Source organism: Dipodomys spectabilis, unplaced genomic scaffold (assembly GCF_019054845.1).
Source record: "Dipodomys spectabilis isolate Male_0828 unplaced genomic scaffold, ASM1905484v1 ptg000108l, whole genome shotgun sequence".
NCBI classification, from domain to species: Eukaryota; Metazoa; Chordata; class Mammalia; order Rodentia; family Heteromyidae; genus Dipodomys; species Dipodomys spectabilis.
In genome coordinates, this window is record NW_024870785.1 from 10738115 (window position 1) to 10753885 (window position 15771).

At 39.7% G+C, this 15771-nt stretch overlaps 1 protein-coding gene across 2 annotated transcripts in view; it reads right to left on the reverse strand.

Annotated features, from left to right (window-relative positions):
• Dmxl2 (Dmx like 2) overlaps positions 1–15771 on the reverse strand; it is a 109275-nt gene that overhangs the window by 63594 nt on the left and 29910 nt on the right. For both annotated transcript variants that reach the window (XM_042687435.1, XM_042687434.1), the window contains exons 7-11: positions 10785–10963; positions 7493–7676; positions 4498–4672; positions 1481–1720; positions 59–330 (exon numbers count right to left, since the gene is read on the reverse strand). In XM_042687435.1, the coding sequence (XP_042543369.1) occupies positions 59–330; positions 1481–1720; positions 4498–4672; positions 7493–7676; positions 10785–10963 (1050 nt within the window). The remainder of the gene's footprint in view (positions 1–58; positions 331–1480; positions 1721–4497; positions 4673–7492; positions 7677–10784; positions 10964–15771) is intronic.

A 15771-nucleotide genomic window follows, 5' to 3' on the forward strand; every position in this document is an offset into this window, starting at 1 on the left:
CTACAAAGCCATCTATTTTGTAAAGAAATATAGTAATTGTTCAATCAAGAAACCATACCTGGACTTGTCTGAATATTCCAGGATTATATTCATCCAAATACTTTACATGCCACACTAGAAATGTACCATCCACAGGGTGAATTGTAAAAAGCATGTCAGGATTCTTATTCCATTCTGATAGCAGCATTTCAATCTTCCGGTCAAGAAGGACTGTAGGCAGTGGCATTGGGATGCTAGGTTGTGAATAGGTTCTAGGACTTCCTTCTCTTTCTCCATCTTCGTGTTCTGATGATCCTGTACCTGCCTCAGATTCTCTATCCAGGGATAATTCTGAATCAGAAAACATGTTTATCAGAATATACATAATACTATAAAATTCCTTTACCAACTATAAGTCCCTTTTCCAAGACTATAGAAAAACTATTTTCTTGTCTAAATTGAACATTATTTAGGAACCTCAAGTGGGGTCCAGTGGTAGAGCTGGCCTTGAGTGAAAAATCCGAAGGAGATCTTGTAACCCTGAGTCCAAGTCTCAGTACCAGTACCAGAAAAAAAAGACTTACTTTTAGATAAGCCAAGTCTTCACTTACATTTTTATTACAATTAGAAAAATCTACATTCTAAAAAAATGATACAGGCTCCAAAATAGCCCTCAAAACAAAATGTGTTACAACAAAACATAGAGTGGGGCAGGGAATGTGGCTTAGTGGTAGAGTGCTTGCCTAGCATGCACGAAGCCCTCGGTTCAGTACCATATATGCAGAAAAAGCCAGAAGTGGTGCTGTGGCTCAAGTGGGAGAGTGCTAGCCTTGAGCAAAAGAAGCTCAGGGACAGTGCCGAGGCCCTGAGTTCAAGCCCCAGACTGGCATCAAAAACAAACACAGTAACAACAACAACAACAAAAAAAAACATTGAGTGACCAGTGGCTCATGCCTGTAATCCTAGGTACTCAGGAGACTAAGAGCTGAGGATCTTGGTTCAAAGCCAGCCCAGGCAGAAAAGTTCATGAGATTCTTATCTTCTATTAGCCACCAGAAAACTGTAAGTGGCACTGTGCTACCCCTGAGTGAAAAAGCTCAGGACGGTGCCCAGGCACTGGCAGTGTTTGCCAGTCATGGAAGCACATATCTATAATCCCAACTATAAGGAGGTTGAGGTAGGAAGGCTCCAAGTTTGAGGCCAGACTGGGCAACTTAGCAAGACTGTGTCTCAAAGTAAAATGGAAAGAGTAGGGCTGCACCTCAGTGATATAGCATTTGTCTAGCATGCATGAAGCCCTAGGTATGATATAGCACCACAAGAAAAAGAACAAAACAAAAATGATACACAGTGAGATGGTATTTTGAGGGCCTGTTCTATGGTAGATGATCAGTAATTATGAAGAGAATATAAAAGTAAAGAGAGAGAGAGAGAAAGAACAAGAATTTCAAACTGTAAGAAGTTGGTATTTTTAGAGAAAAATCGAATACTGCATACTAACCATGGTCCAGTTTCATACGTAAACCCCTCTCTCTTTCCTCTTGTGAATGCTCCTCGTCTTCTCTATCTGCATCATTACTTTCATGATCTAACTGTTTCTCCGAAAGCTTTCTTAATTGATACATAAATATTTCAGTCGATGATGTAAAATGGAATTCCTTATTGTTTAACCAATGAACTACAAATCCCCCATTTCCATCTTCAATGTTAAATGCAGTGCCAACTAGGGCATTTGGAATATCTGTGGGAACAAAATAGGTGAAATTCTGATAGAGATTCTAATTTCTTTAAAAATATGGCAAGTATTTATAATTATTATAACAGTCATTATATGTAATGATTATTATAATGTATAATTGTCTACTTCTACAAAATAGTAATCAGGGGCTGAGAAGGTGGCTCAATGGTAGAGCGCTTGCCTTGCATGCATGAGGTCGTGGGTTCGATTCCTCACCACCACATAAGCAAAAAAAGAAAAACTGGAAGTGGCGCTGGGGCTCAAGTGGTAGAGCGCTAGCCTTGAGCTGAAGAGCTGAGGGACAGCACCCAGGCCCAGAGTTCAGGCCCCACGACCGGACCCCCCCCCCCCCCAAAAAAAAACAATATCCAGATACTTTTTTTGACAACTGTGGGGATGGATGACTGTTCTAGATTAGAGAAGTAAAGAAAAATAACAATAAAATGTCATTTACTTTTTAAAAATCTGAATCTAAATACAAATTATGTTTTATATTACCTTATCCATGTTCCTAGCCATATTAACAGTATTGTGGTTATGGAGACCAATGCCCTTTTCACTATGAAATATATTCTGAAGTATTTGGGTAATATTGAACAAGTAAAGCATAATACTAAACAATATGATCAGCCAAAAAACACAGGAAGAGGGAGTAAAGACATATATATTCACACAGAGGGAGGAGAACAAAAGAAGCAAAACAATGACAAGATACTAACACATGGTAAATTAGCACAAATTGTACTATTATTTGGGGAATATTGTAGGTTCAAATTTTTCCTCAAAGCTGGGACGCCAGTGGCTCACGCCTGTAATCAATCCCAGCACTCAGGAGGCTGAGATCTGAGGATCATGGTTCAAAGCCAGCCCAGGCAGGAAACTCCCTGAGACACTTTTTTTTTTTTTTGGGTCCGGTCGTGGGGCCTGAACTCTGGGCCTGGGCGCTGTCCCTCAGCTCTTCAGCTCAAGGCTAGCACTCTACCACTTGAGCCACAGCGCCACTTCCGGCTTTTTTCTTTTTGCTTACGTGGTGCTGAGGAATTGAACCCAGGGCCTCAGGCATGCAAGGCAAGCGCTCTACCAGTGAGCCACCTTCCCAGCCCGTCCCTGAGACTCTTATCTCCAATAAAGCACTAGAAAACCAGAAGCAGCACTGTGGCTCAAGCAGTAGAGCACTTGTCTTGAGCTGAAGAGTCCAAGCCCCACAGACGACAAAAAAAAAATTTCCCCCAAAAATGGAAAAGTCCTAACCATACAAAATTAAGTTCACTGAGCAATCAATTTGGTCAAACTAAAAGTTCTGTTTACAATGCAGTGCCTATAAATGTATGTTAAATATTTTTAACAATTTGTATGTGTGTGCAGTGTGCACATGCGCCATTCTTGGGGCTTGAACTCAGGACCTGAGACCGCCCCAGAACTTTTGTGGTCAAGGCTAGTGCTCTACCAGTTGAGCCACATCTCCACTTCTTACTTCTTGTTTGTTAGTTGAAGATAAGAGTCTCAATAGTCTTGCCTGCCTGCTGGCTTCAAACAACAATCCTCAGATATCAGTTTCCTGAGTAGATAGGATTACAGGTATGAGCCACTGACACATAACAACGAAATTATTTTCTAAATAGCATGTAGGTATGGCAGAATGATATGAATACAATTGGTCAAAAAGTGGAAACCCTGGGCTGGAAAGGTGGCTCAGTGGTAGAGTGCTTGCCTTGCATGCATGAGGCCCTGAGTTCGATTCCTCAGCACCACATAAGCAGAAAAAGCCGAAAGTGGTCCTGTGGCTCAGGTGGTAGAGTGCTAGACTTGAGCTGAAGAGCTGAGGGACAGCACTTAGGCCCAGCGTTCAGGCCTCATGACCAGCAAAAAAAAAGTGGAAACCCTCTTTTCACTGAACCAACAGACCACTGCTTCAATAAAGTAACTATTATAAGCATATCATACCAACAATATCATATGAAATTCATAGCCTTTCTCCTATATTTTCACCAAAAAAAAAAATAATAATGTCCTTAAAAAGAAGCCCCCAGATATGCTTTTGCCAACATAAAATCTGCCTCCTACTACTTTTCAGCCACATGGGAAGATAAGGTAAAAGAAAATATCAAAGTTACACAAAAAAATATCTTTCCTTTCGCATAGGACAGTGATGTCTACAGGAGTAGAAAACAATTAATGCTTGTAAAAGTTTATTTAGATAATGTTGCAAAGAAGTGCTGTGAGGGAGAAAAATTTACCAATTATAACCATTTGTGTCCACATATTCATCTAAAGGTCTTACTGATTTGGAACCCTTGCTATATATATTTTAGACAAAGATGCCCAAAAATACCCATGGAAAGTCAGGTGCTGGTGGCTCACACCTATAATCCTAGCTACTTAGGAGGTTCAGATCTGAGGACAGTAGTTCAAAGCCAGCCCGGGCAGGGAAGTCCGTAAGATTCTTATCTCCAATTAACCACCAGAAAACTGGAAGTGACACTGTGGCTCAAGTGGTAGAACACTTGCCTTGAGCTGAAGAGCTCAGGGACAGTGCCCAGGCCCAGAGTTCAAGCCTCACGACAGGCAAAAAAAAAAAAAACAAAAACCTACATGAAATTAAATATGCCCTGTGAATCTCGGTCTTAATATAAGAAATGGTACCTTATATTCCTATTCCAATTAAGAAGTATTTTAAAAATCAATACAAAATTTTTAAGAGGTTATAAAAGTAACTACCTTTCAATTTATTTACCTTATTCCTACATATTAATAAGAAAGAAGCCCTTACAAGCCTTTACCTGTGGCAGGGTGAATGCTGGCGGCGATGTGAAAGTGACACAGTGCGTTGGCGTGGTGGGAAATATGTCTTTGAACTTCATGTGTTGCCATCTGGTCATGTACTGATTCGGTATGAGTCACAAGAACTGAAGACCTCCTTTGTCCTTTCCTTAGATTTTTCAAATGGTGTATTGTCTGAAATAAAATTTAAAAACCAACTGCTGAACCCAACTCCGGAAGACCTAATAAATGTCTAAAAGAACCCAAAACCTCTCTTTTTCTTCAATGCTGGGGATTACCTCATACATACTAGGCAAAGCACTCCACAGAGCTGAACCTCCAGCCTCCCTATGAAGATACAAAGACCTCTAAAAGCCCTTTATCACCAGAGGCTTAGATGTAATTTAAAGACAGAAAATGGCTCAAGCAATAGAGCGCTCGCCTTGAGCTGAAGAGCACAGGGACAGCGCCCAAGCCCAGAGTTCAAGCCTCACCACCAACCAAAAAAAAAGAAAAAACTATAAATAAGCAAATAGTTAATATTTCAGTACTTTGTTCCACTAAATTTTACAATTTCAGGTATTCCCTTAAATATTCTGTCGAATCACAGACAATACCAGAGCTTGAGTGCTTTGGTTGGTTTTATTTGACAGGGGGTTGGAGATTTGAACTTGGGGCTTTGCATTTGCTAGAGTAGTGCTCTCCAATTTGAATCATAACTCTAATTTGCATATTTTATGTAAAAAACTTTAAAGGTGGTTTATTCTTTAATTATTTTGTTATTAAGTAGTTATACAAAGGGGTTACAATTCCATAAGTCAGATTAAGAGTTAATGCTCGTTGGTCAATGTTACCCTTTTCTTCATTCTCTCCCATTTTCCCCTCCCATTCCTACTCTCAAGTTCGTATACTATCAAACTCATAAAATATTTCTACTTGGGAAAACAGAAAAGTCACTTCAACTATGTAACCATTAAACTAATAATGTAAATAGACAAGCATAATAATTAATGTAGAACAGATGTTTATAAAGTATTAAATACAGAAAACAAATTATAAAATACTTCTATATAATCTGACCACAATTTTGTAAAGAAAAAGATACATACATGATTATAATAGCTGCATTATAAATTCCTTCTTTTTTCCATTTTTTTCCATAAGAACATCTTCCTTAGCCAGGTGTCAGTGGCTTATTCCTGTAATCCTAGCTACTCAGGAGGCTGAGATCTGAGGATCTCGCAGTTCAAAGCTACCCCAGGCAGGAAAGTGAGACTCATATCCAATAGAAAAAGCTGGAAGTGGTGCTGTGGCTCAAGTGATAGCCTTGTGCACAGAGAGGTTCTGGGACAGCACCCAGACCCTGAGTTCAAGCCCCAGGATCAGAGAAAAAAGAAAATAACATGTTTCTTGTGCAATAAAAACAATCACAAGAAAATATTAACCTCTATTTGTAGCAAAAAAAAAAAAAAAAGTGGTAATTTCTTTGTGTGGGTATATGTGTGCCAGTAGTAAGACCTGAATTCAGAGCTTTGTACTGTTTTGGGGTTTTTTGTTTTTTGTTTTGAAAACCCTGGGGCTTGAACTCAGGGTCTGGGCACTGTCCTTGAGCTTCTTTTCGCTCAAGGATAGCACTCTACCACTTGAGCCACATAGCCACTTCCAGCCTTTTCTGTTAATGTGGTACTGAGGAATTGAACCCAGGACTTTATGCATACTAAGCAGCACTCTACCACTAAGCCACATTCCCAGCCCATAGGGGCCTTGTACTCTTAACTTTTTCATTTAAGGCTGGTGCTCAACCACTGGAACCACATCTCCACTTCTGCTTTTAGCTGGCTAACTGGAAATAAAAGACTCTCAGATTTGTCTGGCTTAAAATCTTGAACCTCAGATCTCAGCCTCATGAGTAGACAGGATTATAGGCATGAGGCATTAGTACCCAGTAAATTTCTGGTAATCTTGCATAATAGGTGTACCATTTTATTTCCTAATCAGATTAGACAGTTTTGTACTATATTCTATAAATAACCTAATTTCTTTTTCTTTTTTTTTTTTTTTTTTGTTGGTTGTATGGCTTGGTCTCTGGGCCTGGGCACTGTCCCTCAGCTTTTCAGCTCAAGACTCTACCACTTCTGGGCTTCTGGTGGTTTACTGGAGATAAGAATCTCACAGACTTTCCTACCTGGGCTGGTTTTGAACTGCGATTCTTTGATCTCAGCCTCCTGAGTAGCTAGGATTATAGGTGTGAGCCACTGGCGCCTGACAAATAACCTAATTTCTTTAAAGTGCTTTTGTACGTATTTTAAAAAGTAGAAAAAATATTTCACTTTCAAAATATTCAATCACAGAAACTGTAAAACAGTGAATTCATTTATACTAATATCTTATTAACCAATATATTTCTAGGAACCAAATAGTCCTTTTTAACTAGAATAATAAAAGTACAATTTTTCCTCATAAAACAAAAACAACATTTAACTATAAATTCAAGAACTTTTGCATATTTTAGTAATCACAGCTATTTCTTCCTACAGATCTTGACATTTGATATGCAAAAGAAAAAGTAAAAATGATGTTATTTACCTAGACTACAAATGTAAGATGGTTACTTTTTTTTTTTTTTTTGGTTGGTCATGGGGCTTGAACTCTGGGCTTAGGTGCTATCCCTGTGCTCTTCAGCTCAAGGCGAGTGCTCTACCGCTTAAGCCACAGCGCCACTTCTGGTTTTCTAGTGCTTTATTGGAAATAAGAGTCTCAGAGAGTTTCCTGTCTGGGCTGGCTTTGAACCATGACCCTCAGATCTCAGCCTCCTGAGCAGCTAGGATTACAGGTGTGATCAGCCACCAGCACCACTAGCTTCATACTGGCAAAAAAAATGAATAACCTTGAAAAAATAAAGTGAGAAGTTATCATTATTAATTTCATCATTGTATGCACTATGTGTTCCATCTGTACTTTAGCTTATGAGTTCCCAGCAAAAGAATTCATTTAGCATCATAAGTAGCACAGTACCTCAAGAGCATGCTGTATTCTATCTTTATGTCTTCCAGAATGAGAAAGGGTGCTGGCAGTGCTGGAGGTAGTAGTCTCACAAATCTGTTCACCCAAAAGACAGTCTTCTGGTAGTAAGGTTTCTGCCCAGAGCCGACACACACCATCATGGCATGAAGTTAGTAACACGTTACACACAGAACCCCTAACAACAAAAAAGAAAAAAATATTGTTACCAACATTAATGCCATCAGTGAATTAGAAACTACTAGTATTTATTTGCTTCATGTATAAATATGAGGTTAGTGTAAAAAACATTGTAAGGAAAAAAGAAAGTAAAGGGCTCAATACATAGTACCAGTGTGAACATGATAAAGAAAACCAGGAGAGTCTTGACAAAACCCTCTCTAGAAAGTAGCTGGGTGCCGGTGGCTCACACCTGTAAAACTAGCTACTAAGGAGGCTGAGATCTGAGGATCACGGTTCAAAGCCAGCCAGGCAGGAAAGTCCATGAGACTCTTATCTCCAATAAACCACTATGGCTCAAGTGGTAAAGCACTCACCTTGAGCTGAAGAGCTCAGGGACAGTGCCCAGGCCCAGAGTTCAGGCCCCATGACCAACCCCCCCCCCAAAAAAAAAAAAGCCACAGAAAGTAATACCTAACTATATATGTGCTCTAGAAGAGTATACTCTAAAGGAATATTAATGTCTTCTAAATAAAACAAACTCAACAACAAGAGAAATTCTAGTATTATCAATTATAGGATGATCTTAATAAAATAATAATAATATAGTATAATAATGATAATATAATAATATAATAATATAATTACTCTTATTTTTAAACTATCTAGCTAATGGTAGTAGCTTTATCAACTTGCCTCATCCTTCTTAAAATCCAAATAGAAATGCGTAACTTGGGGCTGGTAAGGTGGCTCAGTGGTAGAGCACTTGCCTTGCATGCAAGAGGCTCTGGGTTCGATTACTCAGCACCACATAAGCAAAAAGAAAAAAGCCTGAAGTGGTGCTGTGGCTCAAGTGGTAGAGCACTAGCCTTGAGCTGAAGAGCTGAGGGACAGTGCCCAGGCCCAGAGTTCAGGCCCCACAACCGGACCCAAAAAAAAGAAATGAGTAACTTTATTATTTCATAATAAAACCTTAAGAAGAATATCATACAAAAGTATAAATCAATGCCCATTAAGTTAAAATAAATAAAATAAGCAACTTGTTACAAAAGAAGAAAAACCTGTTTTCCTTTGGGGGGGGCCTTAGCTCTTTATTATTTTTTTATTGTAAAGGTGATGTACAGAGGGGTTATAGTTACATAAGTCAGGTAATGAGTATATTTCTTTTTGAATAGTGTCACCCCCTTCCCTCATTTTTTTCCTCCCAACTCCCCCACCCCCCAAGTTGTATAGAACTGTTTTTCTTATTTAAAAAAATGCTTACATGGACAAGCACCAGTGGCTCATGCCTGATCCTAACTACTCAGGAGGCTGAGGTCTAAGGATCACAGTTCAAAGTCAGCCTGGGCAGGAAAGTTTGTGAAACTCTTATCTCCACTATACTACAAAAAAAAAAAAAAAAAACAAGAGCTGTGGCTCAAGTGGTAAAGCACTAGCCTTGAGCAAAAGAAGCTCCAAGACCCTGAGTTCAAGCCCCAGAACTGGTGCGTGCATGCGCACACACATGTGCGTGCATGCGCGCGCGCACACGCGCGCGCGCACACACACACACACACACACACACACACACACACACACAAGGATTAGAGTTGGACTCCAAGTTCGAAAAATAGTTTTCAAATTTTTCAACTGATGCCAATAATTTAAGGATAATGCCTTATATTTGGACTTTAAAATTTTGTAAATTTTTCCATGTTATCTCCGTAATGTATGCTGTTTGCTGTCAAGTATAAACTGTTCCTACATATATTTAAGAGAGGAGACAACACTCCCTTAAGAATTCAGATATATCTAGGTTGAAAATATGTGTGTGGGTCAAATGGTAGAGCACTAGCTGTGAACAAGTAAATAAGTCTGAGTACTGAGGCACTGAATTCAAGCCCTAGAAACATTTTTTAAAAATACAGACAAACAGATAAGCTAATTTCTAGGCAGCAAGTTTTTGAGTGTCTATTGCTTCTTTAAATATGTAGACAAGACAGGAATAATTTGCGTGAGCTGTTTTCTAGTTTATTTATGTTTCTAAATACCTGTCTGTAAGAGACATCATAACACTGATGGAAAACCTAAATAGTGAACCCGCTGTATCCATGGTTCCATATCTGTAGATTCAACCAACTACAGATCAAAACTACTTGTGAGGGGAAAAAAAAACAAACAGGTAACAGATTTTTGGTCATTATCCCCTAAACAATGCAATGTAAAAACTATTTATATGGCCTTTATATTGCAGTAGGTATTAAAGTAACCTAAAGATGCTTTAAAGTATAAAGATGTGTGTCGTTAGTAGTAGTGGTAAATACCACATCATTTTATATGAAGGCTTTTTATCATTTTATATGAAGACATTTGCAGGCTTTAGTATGTGTGAGAAGTCACAGAAACAATCCCCCACAGACAGTGAGGAATCACTGTAATCAAATTTTTAAAAATACTTTGAAGCCAGGTATGGTGGCATGCCTCAGCTTCTGGGAGGCTGAAGTAGAGGAATCACATGAGTCCCAGAGTTCAAGATCCTGGGTAGGGTGGGGGAGATGGGAAGAGATGGGAAGGGGAAACAAAGGAGGAGGCAACAATGCTTGATAAGAAATGTACTCATTACCTTGCTTATGTAATTGTAACCCCTCTGTACAGTATTTTCACAATAAAAAAAAAAAGATCCTGGGTAGTTTAACAAGTCACCATCGACAAACAGCAGCATAACTTACATGATAGAAAATAGGTATTTTTCCAGTAGAATAGCCATTTTTAAAATTAAAACAAGTCCTTGAAAATGTTCTGTTAATAGACTTGAGATTAAAAGGCATAACCTAGCCATTTCAGCCACTTTATCATGTACATTACTGTCAGTTTATTACCATGTTATTTGCCCTGAATGTATACTTTCCTGTTTACTTGCAAACATCTTTCCTGTTGTTCACTGAACCTCTCTCTCCTAGAGAGAGGTTGGGAACTGGCATCAGATTCACCAAGCTGTGATAACAGTAGAACTTCAGTTAAGACAGCCCAACTCAGAATCTATTCTGTTCATATTCAGCATGTCAATACAGTAGAATGATCTTATTGTAATTATTTTTATACACACATTAAGAATACAAACCAAAGTTATAAGGTACATTTATCTAACCTGGGCATATACTTGCTTGTTTTACGCCATGAAAAACCTGTCACTGCTCGAGGATGTGCCAAGTAAACAAAGGAAAACTGAGTAGAGGCCTGTCTCTTTTTCACTTCATGATGATCCTGAGGTATAATTGAGGATTTCCAACCAGTCATAGGATACCACACTTTCAAAAGACAATCATCCTGCAAAATACGTAAGTCAATAAAATATGTACATGTACAATTCAAAACTTAAGTGGTATGAAGTTTTAAAAATTAAGATATATCTAAAACATCATTGTACAATCTATACATAGTATAAAATCAAAGCTAAAATTATTTCTAAATAATACTATCCTTGAAAAATAAAATGGGCAATCTGTTCATAATTAGTCTTTCTAATTATGGAGATTGATGAAAAATGTCTCCATTTAAAGATCATATGTCATAGAAGAGCATCTGAAGATTGTGATGTTAGCGTCTTGGCTAAGAAGAGGTAAGAAAGATGCTTTGTATCTTATCAGTCAATGTTATCATTCTTTCCTTTTTCAAGATTTTTGCAGGAATGAAATTTGTCTTAAATATGAACTTTTTCTATAACAGAACATAGTAAATAAGTAAGGCTTTATATGCTGCACAGGACTGCAGCATATGATACTTTTTCATCATTCTTACAAAACTTTAAAAATGTAAACCATTTTCTTAGCACATGGACTAATAGATTCCTGATCCCTACTCTAAGTGGTAAGAAAGCATTTGGGGAATTGTTAAGAATAACTTCCAAGTCAACCTCAAGTATTTATAGATACAAGCTGGGCACAAGTGGCTCATACCTTTAATCCTAGCTACTCAAGAGGCTGAGATCTGAGAGCTGTGGTTCAAAGCCAGTCTAGGCAGAAAAGTCCCCGTGAGACAGACTCTTACCTCCAATAAACAGTTCAAAAAAGCCCAGAAGTGCTGCTGTGACTCAAATGGTACAGCACTAGCCTGGAGCAAAAGAGGTTCAGGGACAACACTCAGGTCCTGAGCTCAAGATCCAGGACCAGCAAAAAAAAAAAAAAAAAAAAAAAACTACTTAGATATAGCAATAGGCAGGTTATATTATTTATTTAGTTCTGACAACTGTATTAAAAGGCTTAAATGACATGTATTTGGCACTGATGCCTAACTTAGTTGGTTTTTGGTTTTTTTTTTTTGTCGGTCATGGGGCTTGAACTCTGGGCCTGGGCGCTGTCCCTCAGCTCTTCAGCTCAAGGCTAGCGCTCTACCACTTGAGCCACAGCGCCACTTCCGGCTTTTTTCTTTTTGCTTATGTGGTGCTGAGGAATCGAACCCAGGGCCTCATGCATGCAAGGCAAGCGCTCTACCACTGAACCACCTTCCCAGCCCCAAAGCATTAATTTTTTTATGTGTGTGTTCCATTCGTGGTTGCTGTCCCTAAACTTTTTTATTCAAAGCTAGCACTCTACCACTTGAGCCAAACTTCTACTCTTAGCTTTTGGTAGTTAATTGGAGATAGGAGTCTCAAAGACTTTCATGCCTGTACTGGGGCTTCAAACCATGATCCTCAGCCCCCTGAGTAGCTAGGATTATAGGTATGAGCCACTGGTGCTTAACTTGGGACTAAAAAAAAATTTTTTTTTTTGCTGGTTGTAGGGCCTGAACTCTGGTCCTGAGTGCTGTCCCTGAGCTCTTCAGCTCAAGGCTAGCACTCTACCACTTGAGCCACAGCACCCCTTTCAGTTTTCTGATGATTAATTGGAGATAAGAGTCTCATGGACTTTTCTGCCAGGACTGGCTTCGAACTGCAATCCTCAGATCTCAGACTTCTGAGTAGCTAGGATTACAGGCATGAGCACTGGTGCCTGGCTAAAAAAATTTATATATAACCAAATACTACCTTTTTATCAAGAATGAAATAGGAGCTGGGTGCAGGTGGCTCCCAGCCAGAGAACTAGCAATTTGCCACCTGTGGGGGTGGGGGGGGAGGGAGTGGCAGGAGGGTTTAGCCTGGATGCCTCAGATTCTGTCCTGGAGGATCCCAATCCTCCCACTTGCTGAGTGGTTCTTACTAGAAAATTATAGGCCCAGGCTCAGTGATCTATGGTAGAATTTTTTTATTTAGGAAAAAAAAAAGGGGGGAGTACAAGCAAAAAGGGGGCTTCTTGGTCAGCTTTTATTCAAGTCCATCTGTGAAGATGAATGGTTAATGGTAACCTACATTTGTACCAGGATGGGTTATATGAAACTAGCTTTCCAACTCACAGTACTATTGATACTATTGTATTAAAAAGGGAAAAAGAATAAAATACAAACAATAATCTGCCTCCTATAAATACAGTTTTTAAGTGGCAAAAAGGACGCAGTAAATCAGATCATCTTTAATCCAGTGACATTTATTTTAGGATAAATTCAAAAGTTACATTCATGGGGGGACAAAAAAAAGCCTGCTGCTGGTGGCTCATACCTGTAATCCTAGCTACTCAGGAGGCTGAAATCTGAGGATCAAAGTTCAAATCCAGCCCGGCCAGGAAAGTCTGTGAGACTTATTTCCAATTAGCCACCAGACAACCAGTAGAGCTATGGCTCAAAGTAGTAGAGTGCTAGAATGCTAGCCTTGAGCAGAATTGCTCAAGGACAGCCCCCAAGACCCTGAGTTCAAGCTCCATGACAAAGCAAAAAAAAAAAAAAAAGACAACAAAAAACTTACTAAATGTTTTAAAGAAATGGTGCTCAAGTGACATAAGAAAGCACACTGAGGGGCTGGGAAGGTGGCTCAGTGGTAGAGTGCTTGCCTTGCATGCATGAGGCCCTGGGTTCAATTCCTCCGCACCACATAAGCAAAAAGAAAAAAGCCGGAAGTGCCACTGTGGCTTAAGTGGTAGAGTGCTAGCCTTGAGCTGAAGAGCTGAGGAACAGCACCCAGGCCCAGAGTTCAGGCACCACGACTGGACCCCCCCCCCCCAAAAAAAAATAAATAAATAAAGCAGGAGGCTATGTAATAAATATACTTTAAAAAAAAAAAAACTCTACTCAACCTGTTAAAATAAAGACTTTATATTAAAAAAAAAAAAAAAAAAAAAGAAAGCACACTGAGCTCAATGCCAACAGCTTTCACCTATAATCCATCCTAGATATTCAGGACACTTAGATCCAGAGGATAGAAGTTCAAAGCCAGCCTCGATAGAAAAGTCATAAGATTCCATCTCAACTGGTAAAAAGCTGGAGTCATGGCTCAAGTAGTAGAGTGCCAGCCATGATCAAGAAAATAGAGCAAGTTTGAGACCCTAAGTTCAAGCTCCAATACCAGCACACAAAAAAAGTAACCAAAACACTGGATTCAGGAACACAGATGCACTCTGAAGAGAAGAGAAGCTTCTGAAACATCCTGTGGCCCTCTCCTTTCTTCCTGCCAAAATCCTCAAGAAAGCTTCTCATCCTAGTCTTTCCCTCAAAAGAATAATGGCTCTATTAAAGAAAAATATTTTTGAAGAATTCAGAACGTTTCACATCACCTGCAAATTTTACAAAATAACAAATTTTATTTTAAAATGTTCAGATATAAACCTTATAAATAATAGAATTCAATGAACTCTTCTTAGCAAACAAAATAAAGAAAATCTATTTTTGAACTGGAGATTTAACTACACTGGCTGTGGTGGACACATGCCTATGACCCAGAATTTTCAAGGCTGAGACAAAAGCATCATATATTTGAAGCTAGTCTGGCAACACAATGTGACCTAGCTATAAAACACACACACACACACACACACACACACACACACACACACACACACACACGGTGCTGGGAGCACAATGTGGCCTAGCTATAAAACACACACACACACACACACACACACACACACACACACACACACACACACACACTGCTGGTAGCACAATGTGACCTAGCTATAAAACACACACACACACACACACACACACACACACACACACACACTGCTGGTAGCACAATGTGACCTAGCTATAAAACACATACACACACAGGTTGGGAAGGTGGCTCAGTGGTAGAGTGCTTGCCTTGCATGTGTAAGGTCCTGGGTTCAATTCCTCAGCATCACATAAGCAAAAAGAAAAAAGCCGGAAGTGGTGCTGTGGCTCAAGTGGTAGAGCGCTAGCCTTGAGCTGAAGAGCTGAGGGACAGCGCCCAGGCCCAGAGTTCAGGCCCCACGACCGGACCCAAAAAAAAAACCACATATACACATATACACACATACACATACACACATACACACATACAGGGTGCTGGTAGCTCATGCCTATAATTCTAGCTACTTGCTATTCAAGTATTCTTGAATACAGTTTGATGCCAGCCCAGGCAAGAAAGTCCCTGTGAGACTCATCTCCAATGACCACTCAAAAACTGGAAGTGGAAAGCTGGGCGCTGGTGGCTCACACCTGTAATCCTAGCTTCTCAGGAGGCTGAGATCTGAGGATCGCCATTCAAAGCCAGCCTGGGCAGGAAAGACCATGAGATGAGACTATCTCCAATAAATCACCAGAAAACCGGAAGTGGCACTATGGCTCAAGTGGTAGAATGCTCGCCTTGAGCTGAAGAGCTGAGGGACAGTGCCCAAGCCCAAAGTTCAAACAATCAACCAAAAAAAAGAAAAACAAAACTGGAAGTGGAGCTGTGGCTCAAAGTGATAGAGTGCTAGCCTTGAGTGAGAGCTCAGGTACAAAACCCAAGCCCTGATTTCAAGCCCCACAACCAGAAAAAAAAGAAAAAACTTCAAATACCTTGTGAGATTTTCCTTTAAGGTAAGGTAAAAATTCCAAATACTGGGGCTGGGAAGATGGCTCAGTGGTAGAGTGCTTGCCTTGCATGCCTGAGGCCCTGGGTTCAATTACTCAGCACCACATAAGTGGTAGAGCCCTAGCCTTAAGCTGAAGAGCTGAGGGACAGCACCCAGCCCCAGAGGTCAGGCCCCACGACCGGACCCAAAAAAAAATTCCAAATACTCCTAAGCCCTCCAAAAATTTGATTT